The 14,365-nt window shown below is 41.5% G+C and overlaps 1 protein-coding gene across 1 annotated transcript in view; it reads right to left on the minus strand.

The window, feature by feature from the left end:
- Positions 1-9,240: 9,240 nt before the first annotated feature.
- The window catches only part of LOC115471867 (pancreatic alpha-amylase-like), a 50,887-nt gene continuing 45,762 nt past the window's right edge, over positions 9,241-14,365 (minus strand). Inside the window, exon 11 of the mRNA XM_030205750.1 lies at positions 9,241-9,683. Within this exon, the coding sequence (XP_030061610.1) occupies positions 9,494-9,683 (190 nt within the window). The 3' untranslated portion in view covers positions 9,241-9,493. The remainder of the gene's footprint in view (positions 9,684-14,365) is intronic.

A 14,365-nucleotide genomic window follows, 5' to 3' on the forward strand; every position in this document is an offset into this window, starting at 1 on the left:
TTATAACGCTGCAGGAAGATTAGCCACAAAAGATGTGTTACAGATTGCCAAACCATCTATCATTTATTTCTGAAAGCATAACAGCTGGCGACATTGAAGAAACTCTCACAGTTACATAAGCTCTAATGGTATTCTGGCCCACTGGCTCCATTTTATTTCCATGTAAAATTACAAAATTGATTTATTTAGCTTTCTTCTCATACAGACAAATGAGTGGACAGCAAATCAGGCTCCGTATTTTGTGCATATTTTTAGTATAATAGAACAAGGAATCCAAGATCTAGAGAAGGAAAACTACAAAAATAGAGCCTCCTTTTTTCCGGGGCAGATCAGAGCTAGACTGTATAGGAAGAATTAGAAAGCTTTTGTAATTCTGCAGCAATTGTGTGGCACATTTGCATAACTATATTTGTTGTAATAATAAATAATATAAATTTATGGACTCTTTTACCAAGCTGCTGTAAAAGGGGCACTATAGTAGCATTGATGCGTGTACTCGCCGCACACCAAGGCCCCCTTTTACCACAGCTTGTAAAATGCTTTTTTTTAAAAAAGGAGAGAATCCTGCAGCAAGTGAATCACTTGTCACGCAGCCATTTTCCTGTGGAGACTTACCGTCTGTCATGAAATGCCTAGCACCTGCCTAGGGTTACCTTGGGGCCACCTGAAGGGTCTGCCCAAAATCACCTGCACTTGAGCTCATGCTCTATACTAGCACCCTCTACCCACTGACTGGCTCCCACTTGCTTCTGGGCTAGTCTCTCACTCTCAGGTTATTCCATGGTGATTTCTATGGCACTGGGGCCGTACTCCAGGGGTCCCATATTTCCCAAAAAGCACCAATAGACCCAAAAACACAAACCAGGATTCTTAGTCAGTCTAGAACAACAGAATCAATAAACTAAATAAGGTTAATTGTCACAGAACTTGAATAGTGAACAGAAAAAGGTGAACTCAGCAAGCAATAACAGGTAACTATGGATCAATTATAAAACTATCTAAACATTTGTTTACTACCTGGGTAGTGCCTGGGGAGGTCATAAAATAGAGCTGCTCACAGATTATATCATATAACTGCTCACAGGGTCTCAGTAAAGAGATCTTTCTCTCTCTGCTCCCTGGCTGAGACTGGGGAAATTCCAGTACCTTCAGACTAGTTTTGAAATCCAGGGTCAATCAGAGCCCAGGGCATCAATTTTGAAAGTAGCTGCCCAATAGACCTGCAGATTGCCTTTGCATAACCTGAAAGTGGAAGAAAGTCTTTTTCTGCAACAGCTTTAAAACTCAAAACAAGTGCCATCTGCTGGCCAATTAGGAGAACTACACTTCATGAAATAATACCATTTTCAGGCTCAGAACCCCACGGTTTCATTACACCGCCACCCATTGAGGTGGTGGTAAGGCCTCCTGTGCTACCCCAGCACTAGAAAATAAAAATGCATTTTCTAGCACTGGAGATGGCAGAGGCAGTGAAACATCTTTTTGATTGGAGGGTCCAAACAGACCAATCTACATGCCACCCCCAAACTCTCTACTTGCTAATGCTGTGTTGGGCTAAATATTGGAAGGGCCATGGCTACAGTAGCCCACCACATTCTTCCACCTATGCATCATGGAAGTAGATTTTCAATTTGTTTGTATGTCCATACAAAACATTGTGGTGTTTTGGGCGGCAGAATGAAATCTCTGGTACTTTAATTTAATTCATACACAACTTGGGAATGCAAGAAAGATCATGAATGAAGGAAGAAGGTGTGAGTTCCTGGGAGTGGGGAGAGGGATGGGTAGGAGGAGGAAGGTGCCAGGAGAGGAAAAGAGAAAGGATCCAAGATCAGTGAAGAGTAGCTTGATGAGAAGAAGATTTGGAAAAAGAGGACATAGTATCAGGGAAAGGATGAACTGATATGGTTTGATTGATTTATTATGGCCCCCATTTTACAAACCCTATTCAGGTTTTATACATGCATAAACAGATAAACATTAATCATACATAAATGTTTGGATATGCATGTATTAGAGCTAAGTGTGTGCAAATGGAAGGGAGCATGTTTTGTGTGGAACAAGGGAGTGACAAGATCATAGACATTTACCTCCTGTGCAGTTTAATTGAATAATGGGCTAATTAGCACCAATAATTGGGCACAATCAATTATTGGTGTTAATTGGCAACAATTTGGATTTGCGCACGCATCTTGCTAAGCGCTATTCTATAAAAGGCTGAGTGCAAATCTTTTAGCATGTAAGTAAAAAGGGGTGTGGCCAAGGGAGGGACATGGGTGGTCAGGGGCATTCACAAAAGATGTAAATATATAGAATTCAGGGGATCCATGCCAAATTTATGCACAAGGATTTTACACCAAGTTTCAGTCAGTTTAAATCATCATGCCCAAAGTTGGATGTGGATCCCAGTTCTAGAGCTATTCTCTAAACAGCGCCTAACTTGCAACATTGTTTATAGAATAGGGCTTGGTGAGCATTTTTTTGGCTCCCAAATATGTTCGCTATTGATTGAGTCTAATCCTTAGTCCACATTTTAGAAGGGAACTAAATGTCTATGTCCTAAAATATCCACCTGCTCCCAAGCACGTTTAGGATTTTGTGAACAACTGCTGCTGAGCATCATTTCACTGGATGAATTAGGGTTGGTCGATCTCATAATACCTCAGTGGTTTCTGGCTCCATCAAATGCCAAAACGCCAAGGTTAAGGTCACTGTGAAAGCATTGGAAACATAACTGATTATGATTCTAAAATCACAAAGATTACAAATTATATGCTGGTATTTATGTGCCAGAACATAACCGGTTATCTTTGCAAGCTTAGAAACTTAACCAGTTATGTGTCTGCTTTCTAAACATCTGTATTCTATTCCCCTACTCAGTGCTATTTAACTATCCAGGAATGACTCCTGGCTGGTTAAATAGCATTTAGCTGCTAACTGCTAATATTCAGCAGGTGATAGCCAGTTATCTACACTGAATACCCATGGTTAGTGCATAGCTGCTAACTGGCTATATCGTATGATATAGCCGGTTAGCCCCGATATTCAGCGCTAGGTTAAGCGGACAAAAAGAACCATGTAAATAGCAGTCCTAACTTTAATTGCTAGGAAATTAACCAGTAACTCCCAGATTCTATATAGCGCACCTAGAGATCGGCGTGGAATCTATAACAATGTGCACAATGTAATTAACTTAATAAGCTAATGAGCACTGATAACTTAGCAAGCAATAATGAGCACTAATTGACACTAATTAGAATTTAGGTGCACAAGTCACAATGCATATTCTGTAACGATGTGTGCCGAACTTCTAATGTGCACAGGCAAAAAGGGACGTGGTTATAGGTGAGGAAATTGGTATTTCGTGGGTGTTCCAAAATTTATGCACCTAGTTATAGACTAGGAGTGGCCTAGTGGTTAGGGTGGTGGACTTTGGTCCTGAGGAACTGAGTTCAAGTCCCACTTCAGGCACAGGCAGCTCCTTGTGACTCTGGGCAAGTCACTTAACCCTCCATTGCCCCATGTAAGCCGCATTGAGCCTGCCATGAGTGGGAAAGCATGGGGTACAAATGTAACAACAACAACAACTATGGCCCAGTGTGCCTAAATCTACACATCGGGATTTATGCCACACTTCCGTTGGTGTAAATGGATGTGCATAGATTTAGGTGCTGAAATATCAACTAAGTGTATTCTATAATCAGCACCTAAATTTAGGCACCAATTATAGAATACTCATTTTTTTAGGCGCCATATATAGAATACCCCCCTTAGTGCTGAATCTTGGCTTAACCAGTTATGTTCCGGTGGCCAAAAATGAAACCAAATATTCAATGCTGGCCACTGGAAACAGCCCAGCATTGAATATCCAGGGTTAGTGCCAAACAGAGCACTTATGTTGGCTGCCTCCCACCAGCTGTATATCAACCCCTATATGTTTATTTTTCTGATATTGGTGTTTATATTGTCTGCACTCAGCACATACACATCTATTTCTCATAGGAGGAGTAACCTAATTGTTAGTGCAGTGGCCTGTAATGCAGGGAAACAAGGTTCAGTTCCTACTTCAGCTCCTTGTATCTCTGGGCAATTCCCTTAACCCTGCATTGCCCCAGGTACAAAATAAGTACCTGTATATAATATGTAAACTGCTTTGATTGTAACCACAGAAAAGCAGTATATCAAGTTCTGTCTCCTATTTTAGAACAGCCTCTACATCAGCAGATTCTGTTCTAAAATATAACTGAAACTGGAGATGTCCTGATCTGCACATGTCAAGTCTGACTTCTACATCCTTTTTTTAAATGGGGCTGGCGTGTGACTTGGCCTGCAGGAGAATCTGTGTACTTTTACCACTGCCAATAGAGCCTATATGAATAGCTGATTATTAATCTTGCTGTCCCATCTAGTACATCCTGACTATTCTGGTCTTATACCAATATTAGGAAGGTATTGAACCCAATATCGAAAGACTGTCTACCTATGATAGTAAACTTTGTCAATAAAGAAAGGCATTTTACAGAGTGTATCGGCCCTTTATGATGCCTGTAGTCCCCCAAACAATTTGTAGTAACTACAGAGCTGCTGACCCACAGAATTAGGGAACTAAACTCTTATGGATCAGTAGCATCTATGATGAAAACAGAGATAGTCAGCATTAATTTAAAACAAGAGAAGTCATCAATCACCAAGAGCAATATCCTTTCAATTAATACCTTACACTGAAATGGCTACATAAAATATTCCCTGACACAAAGGAGGAATGGTACATTCCTCAAGATGCAGGGATAAAGGAACATTTTTTACCATATTTGTTGGGATTCAATTATAATAGTGCCATTTTGGAAGCAAGTGGAGCAATTCATTAGTCATATGATTAAGAAGGAAGTTGTTTTGTCTCCTATAGTATTTCTTTTTAAAGATCCAGCACTAAGATTGAATGAAGAGGAGGTAAAATTAGTGACCTATATATGTACAAGCCTTATTCTCCATCTAGGGAAGGAGTTCAGATTTATAATATGGCAAAGCTAATGGCATTGAAAAATCAGTTTATAGGAACTTGGTAAGTTATAATCTCTGTTTATTTAATTAGTGTAACATTAGTAATGACAATGTAGGTCAAGAGACGTGAAGGGGGAAAGAGAAAGGAGGAAAGGGTTTGGGAGGTTCATAGCCCTACCACATAAAAGCACAGTTACAAAACCCGTGGCAAGAATTAAAGTAAACGGGGGGTATACATCCGCTATTCAGATTGAACGGGGCACTAGACAGGGGTGTCCGCTGTCACCACTGTTGTTCGCAATCTCGATTGAGCCTTTGGCTCAGAGGGTGCGTGAATCGGTGGACATTCCAGGAATAATGATAGGAGGTTTTGAACACAAATTGGCGTTATTTGCCGATGATGTGTTATTTTTTGTAAACAACCCGGGGATGCATCTTCCTATATTGATGGCAGAGTTGGAGGAGTTTGGTAGGCTCTCTGGTTTTAAGATAAATTATGACAAATCAGAAATGATAGGGGTGTCTATAGCACAACCTAGGATGGAAGAGCTCTCCCGAAGTTTTCCTTTCAAACTAAGGAGGGATACAATTAAATATTTAGGAGTTCAAATACCTGCTCAGATTCCTCAGCTATATCAGCTAAATTATACACCGCTATTCCATCAAATACGCAAGGATATGGAGAGCTGGACGGGTAAGTGGCTGTCATGGTGGGGAAGGATAGCATCGATTAGGATGAATATATTGCCCAGACTTTTGTTTTTGTTTCAAACATTACCAGTAGCAATCCCTGGGAGGGAGTTGAGAATTCTACAACAAGCTATAGTGAAGTTTATTTGGGGGGGCAAGGCTCCCAGGCTCAGCAGGAAGCTGCTCTGGCGTTCAACAGAGATGGGTGGGAGAGGGGTCCCGAACCTTGAATGGTATTACTGGGCTGCACAACTGAAACTGATATCCATGTGGGGTCAGGAAAGATGGTCGGTGGTGGCACACATGGACCAGGAGATGGTGCAGGGGCATAGCCTGCAGTCAGTACTATGGGCATCTTCAACTTACCCCACTGTGGGCAGGCTTACTACCAACCCGTTTGTAGGGCATTTATTGACATTATGGGGTTCCCTTAGGTCACGCTTTTGGAAAAATAGAATCACATCTACATATGCCTGTATTCGGGGGGAACCTACATTTAGAGTGGGGCTGGGAAATCCGATAGCAAAGAGGTGGGCGGAGAGGGGCATATTGAGGTTTCGAGATTTATTGGAAGATGGGAAAATGAGATTATTTACAGAGCTCAAGGACGATTATGGGGTTTTGGATAGGGACAGATTTTTTTATCTGCAGGTCCAACATTATATTCACACACAAGGATGGCTAAGAAACGATCCAGAGGATTATGAGGTATTAGAAAACATGTGGGGCTCACTGGGAACAATGAGGGGAGTTATATCCAGGCTGTATAAATTTATAAGGGGAGTGAGTTTTGAGAAATGCTTGTATATGACTAAATGGGAAAAAGATTTGGAGAAGGAATTGACAGTTCATGAGTGGAAGGCCATTATTGTGGAAGTTAATAAGGCATCAACATGCGTGTTGTTAAAAGAAAATGCCTTCAAGGTACTCTCGAGATGGTATTTTACCCCATATAGATTACATATGATGTTTCCAGGGGCCTCACAGTATTGTTGGAGATGTTCAACGGATGTGGGAACTTTTTTACATATCTGGTGGTCCTGTGGGAAATTACAAGTATATTGGCAAACTATAACTGCAAAGATAACTGCCCATACAGGCAAGAACTTTCTATGTGAGCCTCAGTGGTGCCTGTTGGGCTTAGGGAACAGACGAGGAGTCAAATGGCAAAGACGTCTGAAGAGGATGTGTTTGACAGCTGCAAAGAGTGTCATTGCTCGGTTTTGGAAACAGCCGGTGGCACCAACAGAGCAAGACTGGATCCTAAAGCTTTCCCTAATTGAGGAGATGGAGAAACTAACCGATAAACGGTTGGGAATTTATAATATGAATGATGAACTTTGGACACACATTAGAGCCATGACCCAAGTGAGTTAGTAATAGGTGTTTGAAGGGGAGGGGGGGGGGGGGGGGGGGGATGGGGGATGGGGGATGGGGGGGGGGGGAGAAATGAAAACTAATGTTTGTCTTTGCACATTTGCAGATTTATAGTTGATTGATAAAAGAGAATGTTTACGGTGAGAGCTGTATAGAATTGTACACCATTGAGGAAATATACAAGTATATACTTTGTATTAAGGAAGATATGTTTATTATGATGTTTATTAATAAAAATTATTGAAAAAAAAAAAAAAAAGCACAGTTACAAAATGTTTGGTAGCATATTTTTATTTTGAAATGAGTTATTGGCAAATGCATAAATCTTTAACAGAAGAAAAGAAGGGGCACGGGAAGGAGAGGGGGATGAGAGGGTGGGTAGAAGAAAATATTTGGAAAAATGAACTGTGATGTATTATATTATATTTATGATACACTGAAAGAACAATGGTGTACCGAATATAGTTATACGTTTGAATGATAAAAATAAACAATTTGGTTCCTGCTTGTTTAATTTCTTTCCAATTTTTGTGCATTTTTCAAGTTTACATCTATTTGTTTTTATACACTTTTTATGCACACATCTATTGTACACATATCAATTGGTAGGTATACATGTACAAGCTATTTGTGCATGCTTTTAAATATCCAAATGAACCGAATACACGCTCACGAATGCACACCCCTAGAAACAGGGAGCAATTTGGGGTAAACTGAGATAGGACTAAATTTATGCCTTCTATGGTAACATTCAGCCACTGAACTTATACACTAACCCCCAGATTCTATATTTGGCACCCAGATTTGGGTGTGCTGGCGATATGCATGCACAACTTAATTGGCTAATGAGCTGTTAACTATCAATAATTGTATGCAAACAACTAATTATTGATGCTAATTGGCACGAATTAGAATTTTTGTGTGCATCTGGCTATGTGCTATCCTATAACACTGAGCACCTAAATCCCATAGTGTGCAACTCAAAAGGGAGTGTGGCAATGGGAGGGGCAGGGCATGGGCATTCCAAAGCATTGCATGCAGTGTTACAGAATAATGGGCCTCTACACCCAACTTGGACATCAGGATTTACACCAGATTTCAGCAGGTGTAAGTCTAGCACCCAGAGTTAGGTGTGGAAACCAAGGTTAAATGCTATTCTATAAAGGGCGAGCGCACTGTATAGAAAACGCTTAGCACCAAACTTTCCCGACACCAGTTTTTGAGTACTATTTATAGAAATCCCCCTATTTATCCAAGTGCTGATGGCTAAATAACAGGTATAACTTTAAAACATTTAGAGGCCCTTTCACGAAGCCGTGGTAGGGCTACCGTGGCAATGGTGCATGGCAAATTGGCCTTACCATTGGTCTACCACAGGAGCCCAGCAGTAGTGCCAGTGTGTGCAAAGTGTCATTTCCAGAGCTAAAAAATATATATATATTTTAATTAAGTTATTTATTTATTTATTTATTTTAGCACATTTGATATATTACTATGGCGCACATATGGCGCACATATGGGCATGAAGTGGTTAACAAAGAATAAAAACAATAACTCAAAATGAAGGAGAATCAGGGGAGACATGAGGGAATCAATCAGAGAGTTAGGATACGGAGAAAATTATAGAGAATAGTGCCAGGGGCTTACCTGGCGGTAATTGGGCAGCCCCACACACTGCCTGGTCAGTTCTGGATTAGCGCAGAAACCTTTATCGCCTCCTGGTGGTAAGGACTCCCCCAGAAAATGGTCATGTGTAAAATGTTTAACTTACTGCATGGCCATTTCTTTTTTTTTTAACTCGTTTTACCAGGCAGCGGTAAAAGAGGGCCTTGGCGCGCAGCAAACCCATGTTCTGATGCCACTGCAGGGCCCTTTTTACTGCCACTTGGTAAAAGAGGCCCTTAATCATTTGTTCTGGCTCTGAAAATATCTAGAATTTTAAATGGCCAATATATGTTTAAAATTATATGGTATCTATGCCACTGAATATTGATGGGATGTCTTTCTAAAAACTATAAACATTTATAATATGATAAAGCATGCTAGAATAGTGTCAATATTAATTGAACTAGAGATAATTTAGTATATAATCTTTATTGAACAACCTTTTATGTTTCAGAAAAATGATTTCGTAAGACAAGGAAATAAGCGCAAAATCTGGTCATAGTATTTTATTGCTTTACGATAGGGATTTACAGCCCAAATAAATTTTGTTTTGTATCATTTCACATGTCATTTACAGGATTTTCATTTTGTTCATTTTTTTAAAATGTTTTCATTATGGTTGCAATGTCTCCAGTAGTGTGCAATCTTTCAGAAGGATATGCACTACTGGACAGAGGAAAAGAAAACTACATTTTGTCGATTTCTGTCAAAAACAACATGAAACATCCCATGCTGTTATTAACCAATGCACATCCTTAATTCACAATTTGGAATCGATATGAATAGCAACAAAAGGATCTTCTGCACTGTTGCTAATCTGGAAATGTGCTGAGCCATCATTGTCAACTTGGATCTGTTGTCCAGTGCAGCGTTTGTACTCCTTCTGACCAGAAATGATATCACAGTAAGTGCCACCAGGAAGGCCAGTTTTCAAGGTTACGTCCAAGTTCCTATAGAAAAAAAAAGTTTAATGAGTAAAATCAATGTTAGTTACTTCTTCGACATTAAAGCGTCTTCATTTGTGATTTATTAATAAAATGCATGCAATTGGCAAAACAAAAAATATTATTTTCCTACCATTCCCAAGATCTTTTGTTGAAAGTTTTGAAAAGTTCCTTTGAAGATTTGAGGAACTAAAACTATTTCCCCATCCTCTGTCTATAAAATCCGTATAAATTAGATACTTTTTTATGTACTTCTACTAATATTAATATAAGTAAACCCAGAATGCTAGTGTACAACCCTAATCAGAATGTCATAATGGCCTCATATTTGTGCATAAGGAACACAAATAGTAGAAGAAGGAACGCAAAGAAAAATGTTTTACCAACAAATATACAGCCACCATAAAAAGTGGATATTTAAAAAAAATTGCCACCTTATTTTTGGAAATAAAGGCAGCCTAGCCATATAAAGGGCATTGGCTGTATAAAAGGGTTGCTACCCTAGCCAGAGGTCATTGGGAACCAGAACAGGATGGGTAGGACAGACAATGGGGGGCAGGTAAGGGAGAGGGAATTAATAAATTGTTTTACTAAAGGAAGGCACAGAAGAGTAGGGGGCTTTTAATAGAGGTTTAAAAGGGCAGGAAAGCGAGGGGGATGCAGTTCTATGGCAACAACCCTCTCTTCTACCCATTAACCAGAATAAAGGCAGGATGAGATATGGGATATCACATCTAGGGACCTCTCTGATAAGTTAGGGGGAACAAAATATATAAGTGTCTAGGTGGGATATGAGGGGCACGTGAGTCTAAGAAGATTGGGAATCCAGGTGGTGGTACAATTACTTGGACCTGAAGAAAAAGGAGACCCAGGTGCAATATCCATGGAGAACCATGACTGGATATAATTATACCTGGCTATATCTGTTCAGGAGAGACAGGGTAGAAAAAAAGGGGGGGCCTGACAGAATTGGAGAAGGGTATACAGGCCTTCTTCAAAGGCAAAAGAAGTGGACAGAGATTTAACTGAAGAAATTCAAAATATATCTATGAACGGGGAAGTACTAATAATAGGTGATTTTAACATGCCAGATGTTGGTTGGGACATCCTTTATGAAGGGTCATCAAGAAATAGGGAGACCATGGATTCAAAGGGAGGAGTAGCCTAGTGGTTAGTACAGCGGACTTTGATCCTGGGGAACTGGGTTCAATTCCCACTGCAGCTCCTTGTGAGTGTGGGCAACTCACTTAACCCTCCATTACCCCAGGTACAAAATAAGTATCTGTATATATATGTAAACTGCTTTGAATGTAGTTGCAAAATACCACAGAAAGGCGGTATATCAAGTCCCATTTCCCTTTCCCTCTTCAAGGAGAACTGTTCCACCAATTGGTAATGGAATCCATACAGAGTGAAGCCATATTAGACTTAGTGTTTATAAATGGAGAGACTATTTCTGATATTATACTGGTTGATCATCTGGCATCCAGTGATTACTGGATGGTGTGGTTCAATAATAACACGGGTGTTAAGAGGGTTCATTCAAAAGTAAAGATTCTAGACTTCAAAAAAAATCTAACTATTGAGATGGGAGATAACCTCAAGGAGTTGTTAGCTGGATGAGAACCTCTGAGAGATGTAGAAAAGCAGTTGACAAAACTGAAAGGAACTATTTAATGGGCAACAACATTTTGGATAGTAAATAAAAGTAAGAGAAAAAGAAAGACACTTTGTTTCTCAAAAATAGTAGCTGAAAAGGTGAGGAAAAAACAGTTAGCCTTCATAAACTACACAATATCACAGTAAGAGGAAGACAAGCCACAATATCTAGAAAAGCTAGGTGAAGCTAGTAGTCACGAAAGCAAAAATGCAAACAAAATGGGGGGACAAAACTTTTCTTTTAGATATGTTAGTGATTGGAGAAGTGCAAGTGGAATTGTGAGACTCAAAGGTGAAGGGGAGGAATATGTAGAAGCTGATAAGGATAAGGTGAAATTGCTTAACAAATATTTCTGTTCTGTGTTCACAGATGAAGGACAGAGAGTATGACCGCAGAAGACAAACATAAATAGGAATGGAAGTGTGCTAGAATCTGAATGATTTTCAGAGGACTATGTTCAAAAGAATCTAACTAATCTAAAAGTGAACAAAGCAATGGTGCAGGATAGCAAACATCCAATGTTACTGAAAAAACTTAGGAAAGTTCAGGTGGCTTCGTTGTCTGAACTTTTCAATGCTTTTATAGAATCAGGAGTGTTACCGAAGGACTAAAGAAGTTCAGATGTGGTCTCTCTCCACAAAAGCATAACCTAATCAGGAGGTTGGGAACTACAGTTAGTCTAACCTCTGTGGTAAGTAAATTAATGGAAATGCTTCTCAGTGGCGTAGCTAGGGTAGTTGACACCCGGGGCCGGTCATTTTTTAACAACCCCCCCCCCCCCACCGAAATCCAGTACTAGGCATACCGAGAATACAAAACACTCAGGACCTATAGAGCAATTCTACCATACCATAAGCAGTAATTTGTACGAGTCACACAAGGAAAAGGAAAGCATCTTAAACACTACAGTGAGCACTAGAACATCAATTCACCTATTGTAAAACGAAAACAGACAGATTAGTACAGATCGTCGATCCTGCACAGTCAATGCCAACCGAAAGCCATGTCTTTTTCACAAATAGATACACCCTAATCCACTATAGAATAAGTAATCATAAACTTTCTATTTAGACAAAAATTAAACTGAACCCCCGATGCCAGACTCTGCATACAATGCAACACCACAGAAACAGAAAATGTCCTCTAGTACTGTGCAAAATATAAAGACAGCAGATGTACATTTGAAAAAACTAACAAATACCAATCACCACGTTACAAATTAACAAATAGAAATAAAACAAATAATATCATTTTATTGGACTAATACATTTAGCTTTCAGAGGCCAAAACCTCCTTCCTCAGGTCAATTCAGTATAGTACTGTTACAGTGTCCTATCCTGACCTGAGGAAGGGGGTTTTGTTCTCCGAAAGTAAAATGTATTAAAATTAGTCCAATAAAAAGATTACCTTATTTACATGTTCTATTATAAACATTTATTAACACAGCTACAATACTACTTTATCCTAAAGCAAAAAAAATAAAAATATATATTTACAGTTCGTTGTCTCTGGTTTCTGCTTTCCTCATCTTTTCACTGTCTTCCTTCTATCCAGCATCTGTCTTCACTCTCTCTCTGCCATCCAGTGTCTGCCCTCTCTCTCTGCTCCTTCCATCCACTGTCTGCCCTCTCTCCCTTCCATCCACTTCTGCCCCTTCCATGCGCCATCTGCTACAGTCTGCCATCTCTCTCTCTCCCTTCCATCAACATCTGCCCTCTATCTCTGCCCCTTCCATCTACCATTTGCCCCAGACTGCCCTCTTTCTCTCTCCCCTTCCACCCACCATCTGCCCTTTCTCTCTGCCCCTTCAATCCTTCTGCCCTCCCTCTCCCATCCGTCCAGGCCTCCCTCTCCCATCCGTCCAGGGTCTGCCCTCCCTCACGTGCCCCCCTTCCATCCAGGATCTGTCCCCTCTCTCTCTGCCCCCTCTTTTCAGCCCCCAGTTCCAGTCCCCTTCATCCACCACATGCCTTGCATCCCCCCTTTCAGCCCCAGACCCATTCTCCCACCTTCCCCAGGCATGGACCCATTTTCCCTCCTGCCCCCTTGTCAGACCCCAGTTCCAGCTTCAGACCCCTTCTCCCATCTGAGCACTCCCCTCCCCCCTCTGAGCACCCCCACCCTCCTCAATCCCCTTCTCCCCTCTCTGAGCACCCATCTGAGCTCCCCCACCCTCCCTAATCCCCTTTAAGCACCCCTCTGAGGTCCCCACCCCCCCAATTCCCTTCTCCCCTCCTTGATGCTCTCCCACCCTCCCTAATCCCCTTTAAGCACCCCTCTGAGCTCCCCCACCCATCCCCAATCCCCTTCTCCCCTCTCTGAGCTCCCCCACCCTCCCTAATCCCCTTTAAGCACCCCTCTGAGCGCCCCCACCCCTCCTTAATCCCCTTCTCCCCCTCTGAGTCCCCCCCCCGATCTCGACAGCTGAGATCGTTCTCCTGCTGCTCCTACCCTGTCCTGCCTTTAAAATTTTTTTCCAAGCGCCGGAGAGTGGCAGGCAGCGCGCCTCGCATCTGCCTTGCTAGTAAAGAAGATCTTGCTGACGTCGTCGCCCTTCCCACATTGAGTCCCGCCCCCCTCTGAGGCAACTTCCTATTACCGCGAGGGCGCTGCCTGCCACTCTCCGGCGCTTGGAACAAATTTTTTAAAGGCGGAGCAGTGGAAGCGGAGCACCCCCGCACCCGATGACACCCGGGGTGGACCGCCCCCACCGCCCCACCGTTGCTACGCCACTGATGCTTCTACAACAGAGAAGAGTGAGGTTTCTGAAATCCAATGGATTGCAAGACCCAAGGCAGCATGGTGTTAATAGAGGCAGGTTTGTTCAGACAAATCTCAATAAATTCCTTGACTGAGTAACCAGAGAGTTTGGATCGGGAGAGAGTGCTAGCAGGGCTGGTCTTAGCATGTGTGGGGCCCTGTGCAGACCAATTTGGTGGGGCCCCATCCTAGCCCCGCCCCACCTAGCTCCACCCCACCCTAGCTCCACCCCATTGACAATTAATACATTTAATTAAATTTAGATATT

The sequence above is a fragment of the Microcaecilia unicolor genome, chromosome 6 (genome assembly GCF_901765095.1).
Source record: "Microcaecilia unicolor chromosome 6, aMicUni1.1, whole genome shotgun sequence".
NCBI classification, from domain to species: Eukaryota; Metazoa; Chordata; class Amphibia; order Gymnophiona; family Siphonopidae; genus Microcaecilia; species Microcaecilia unicolor.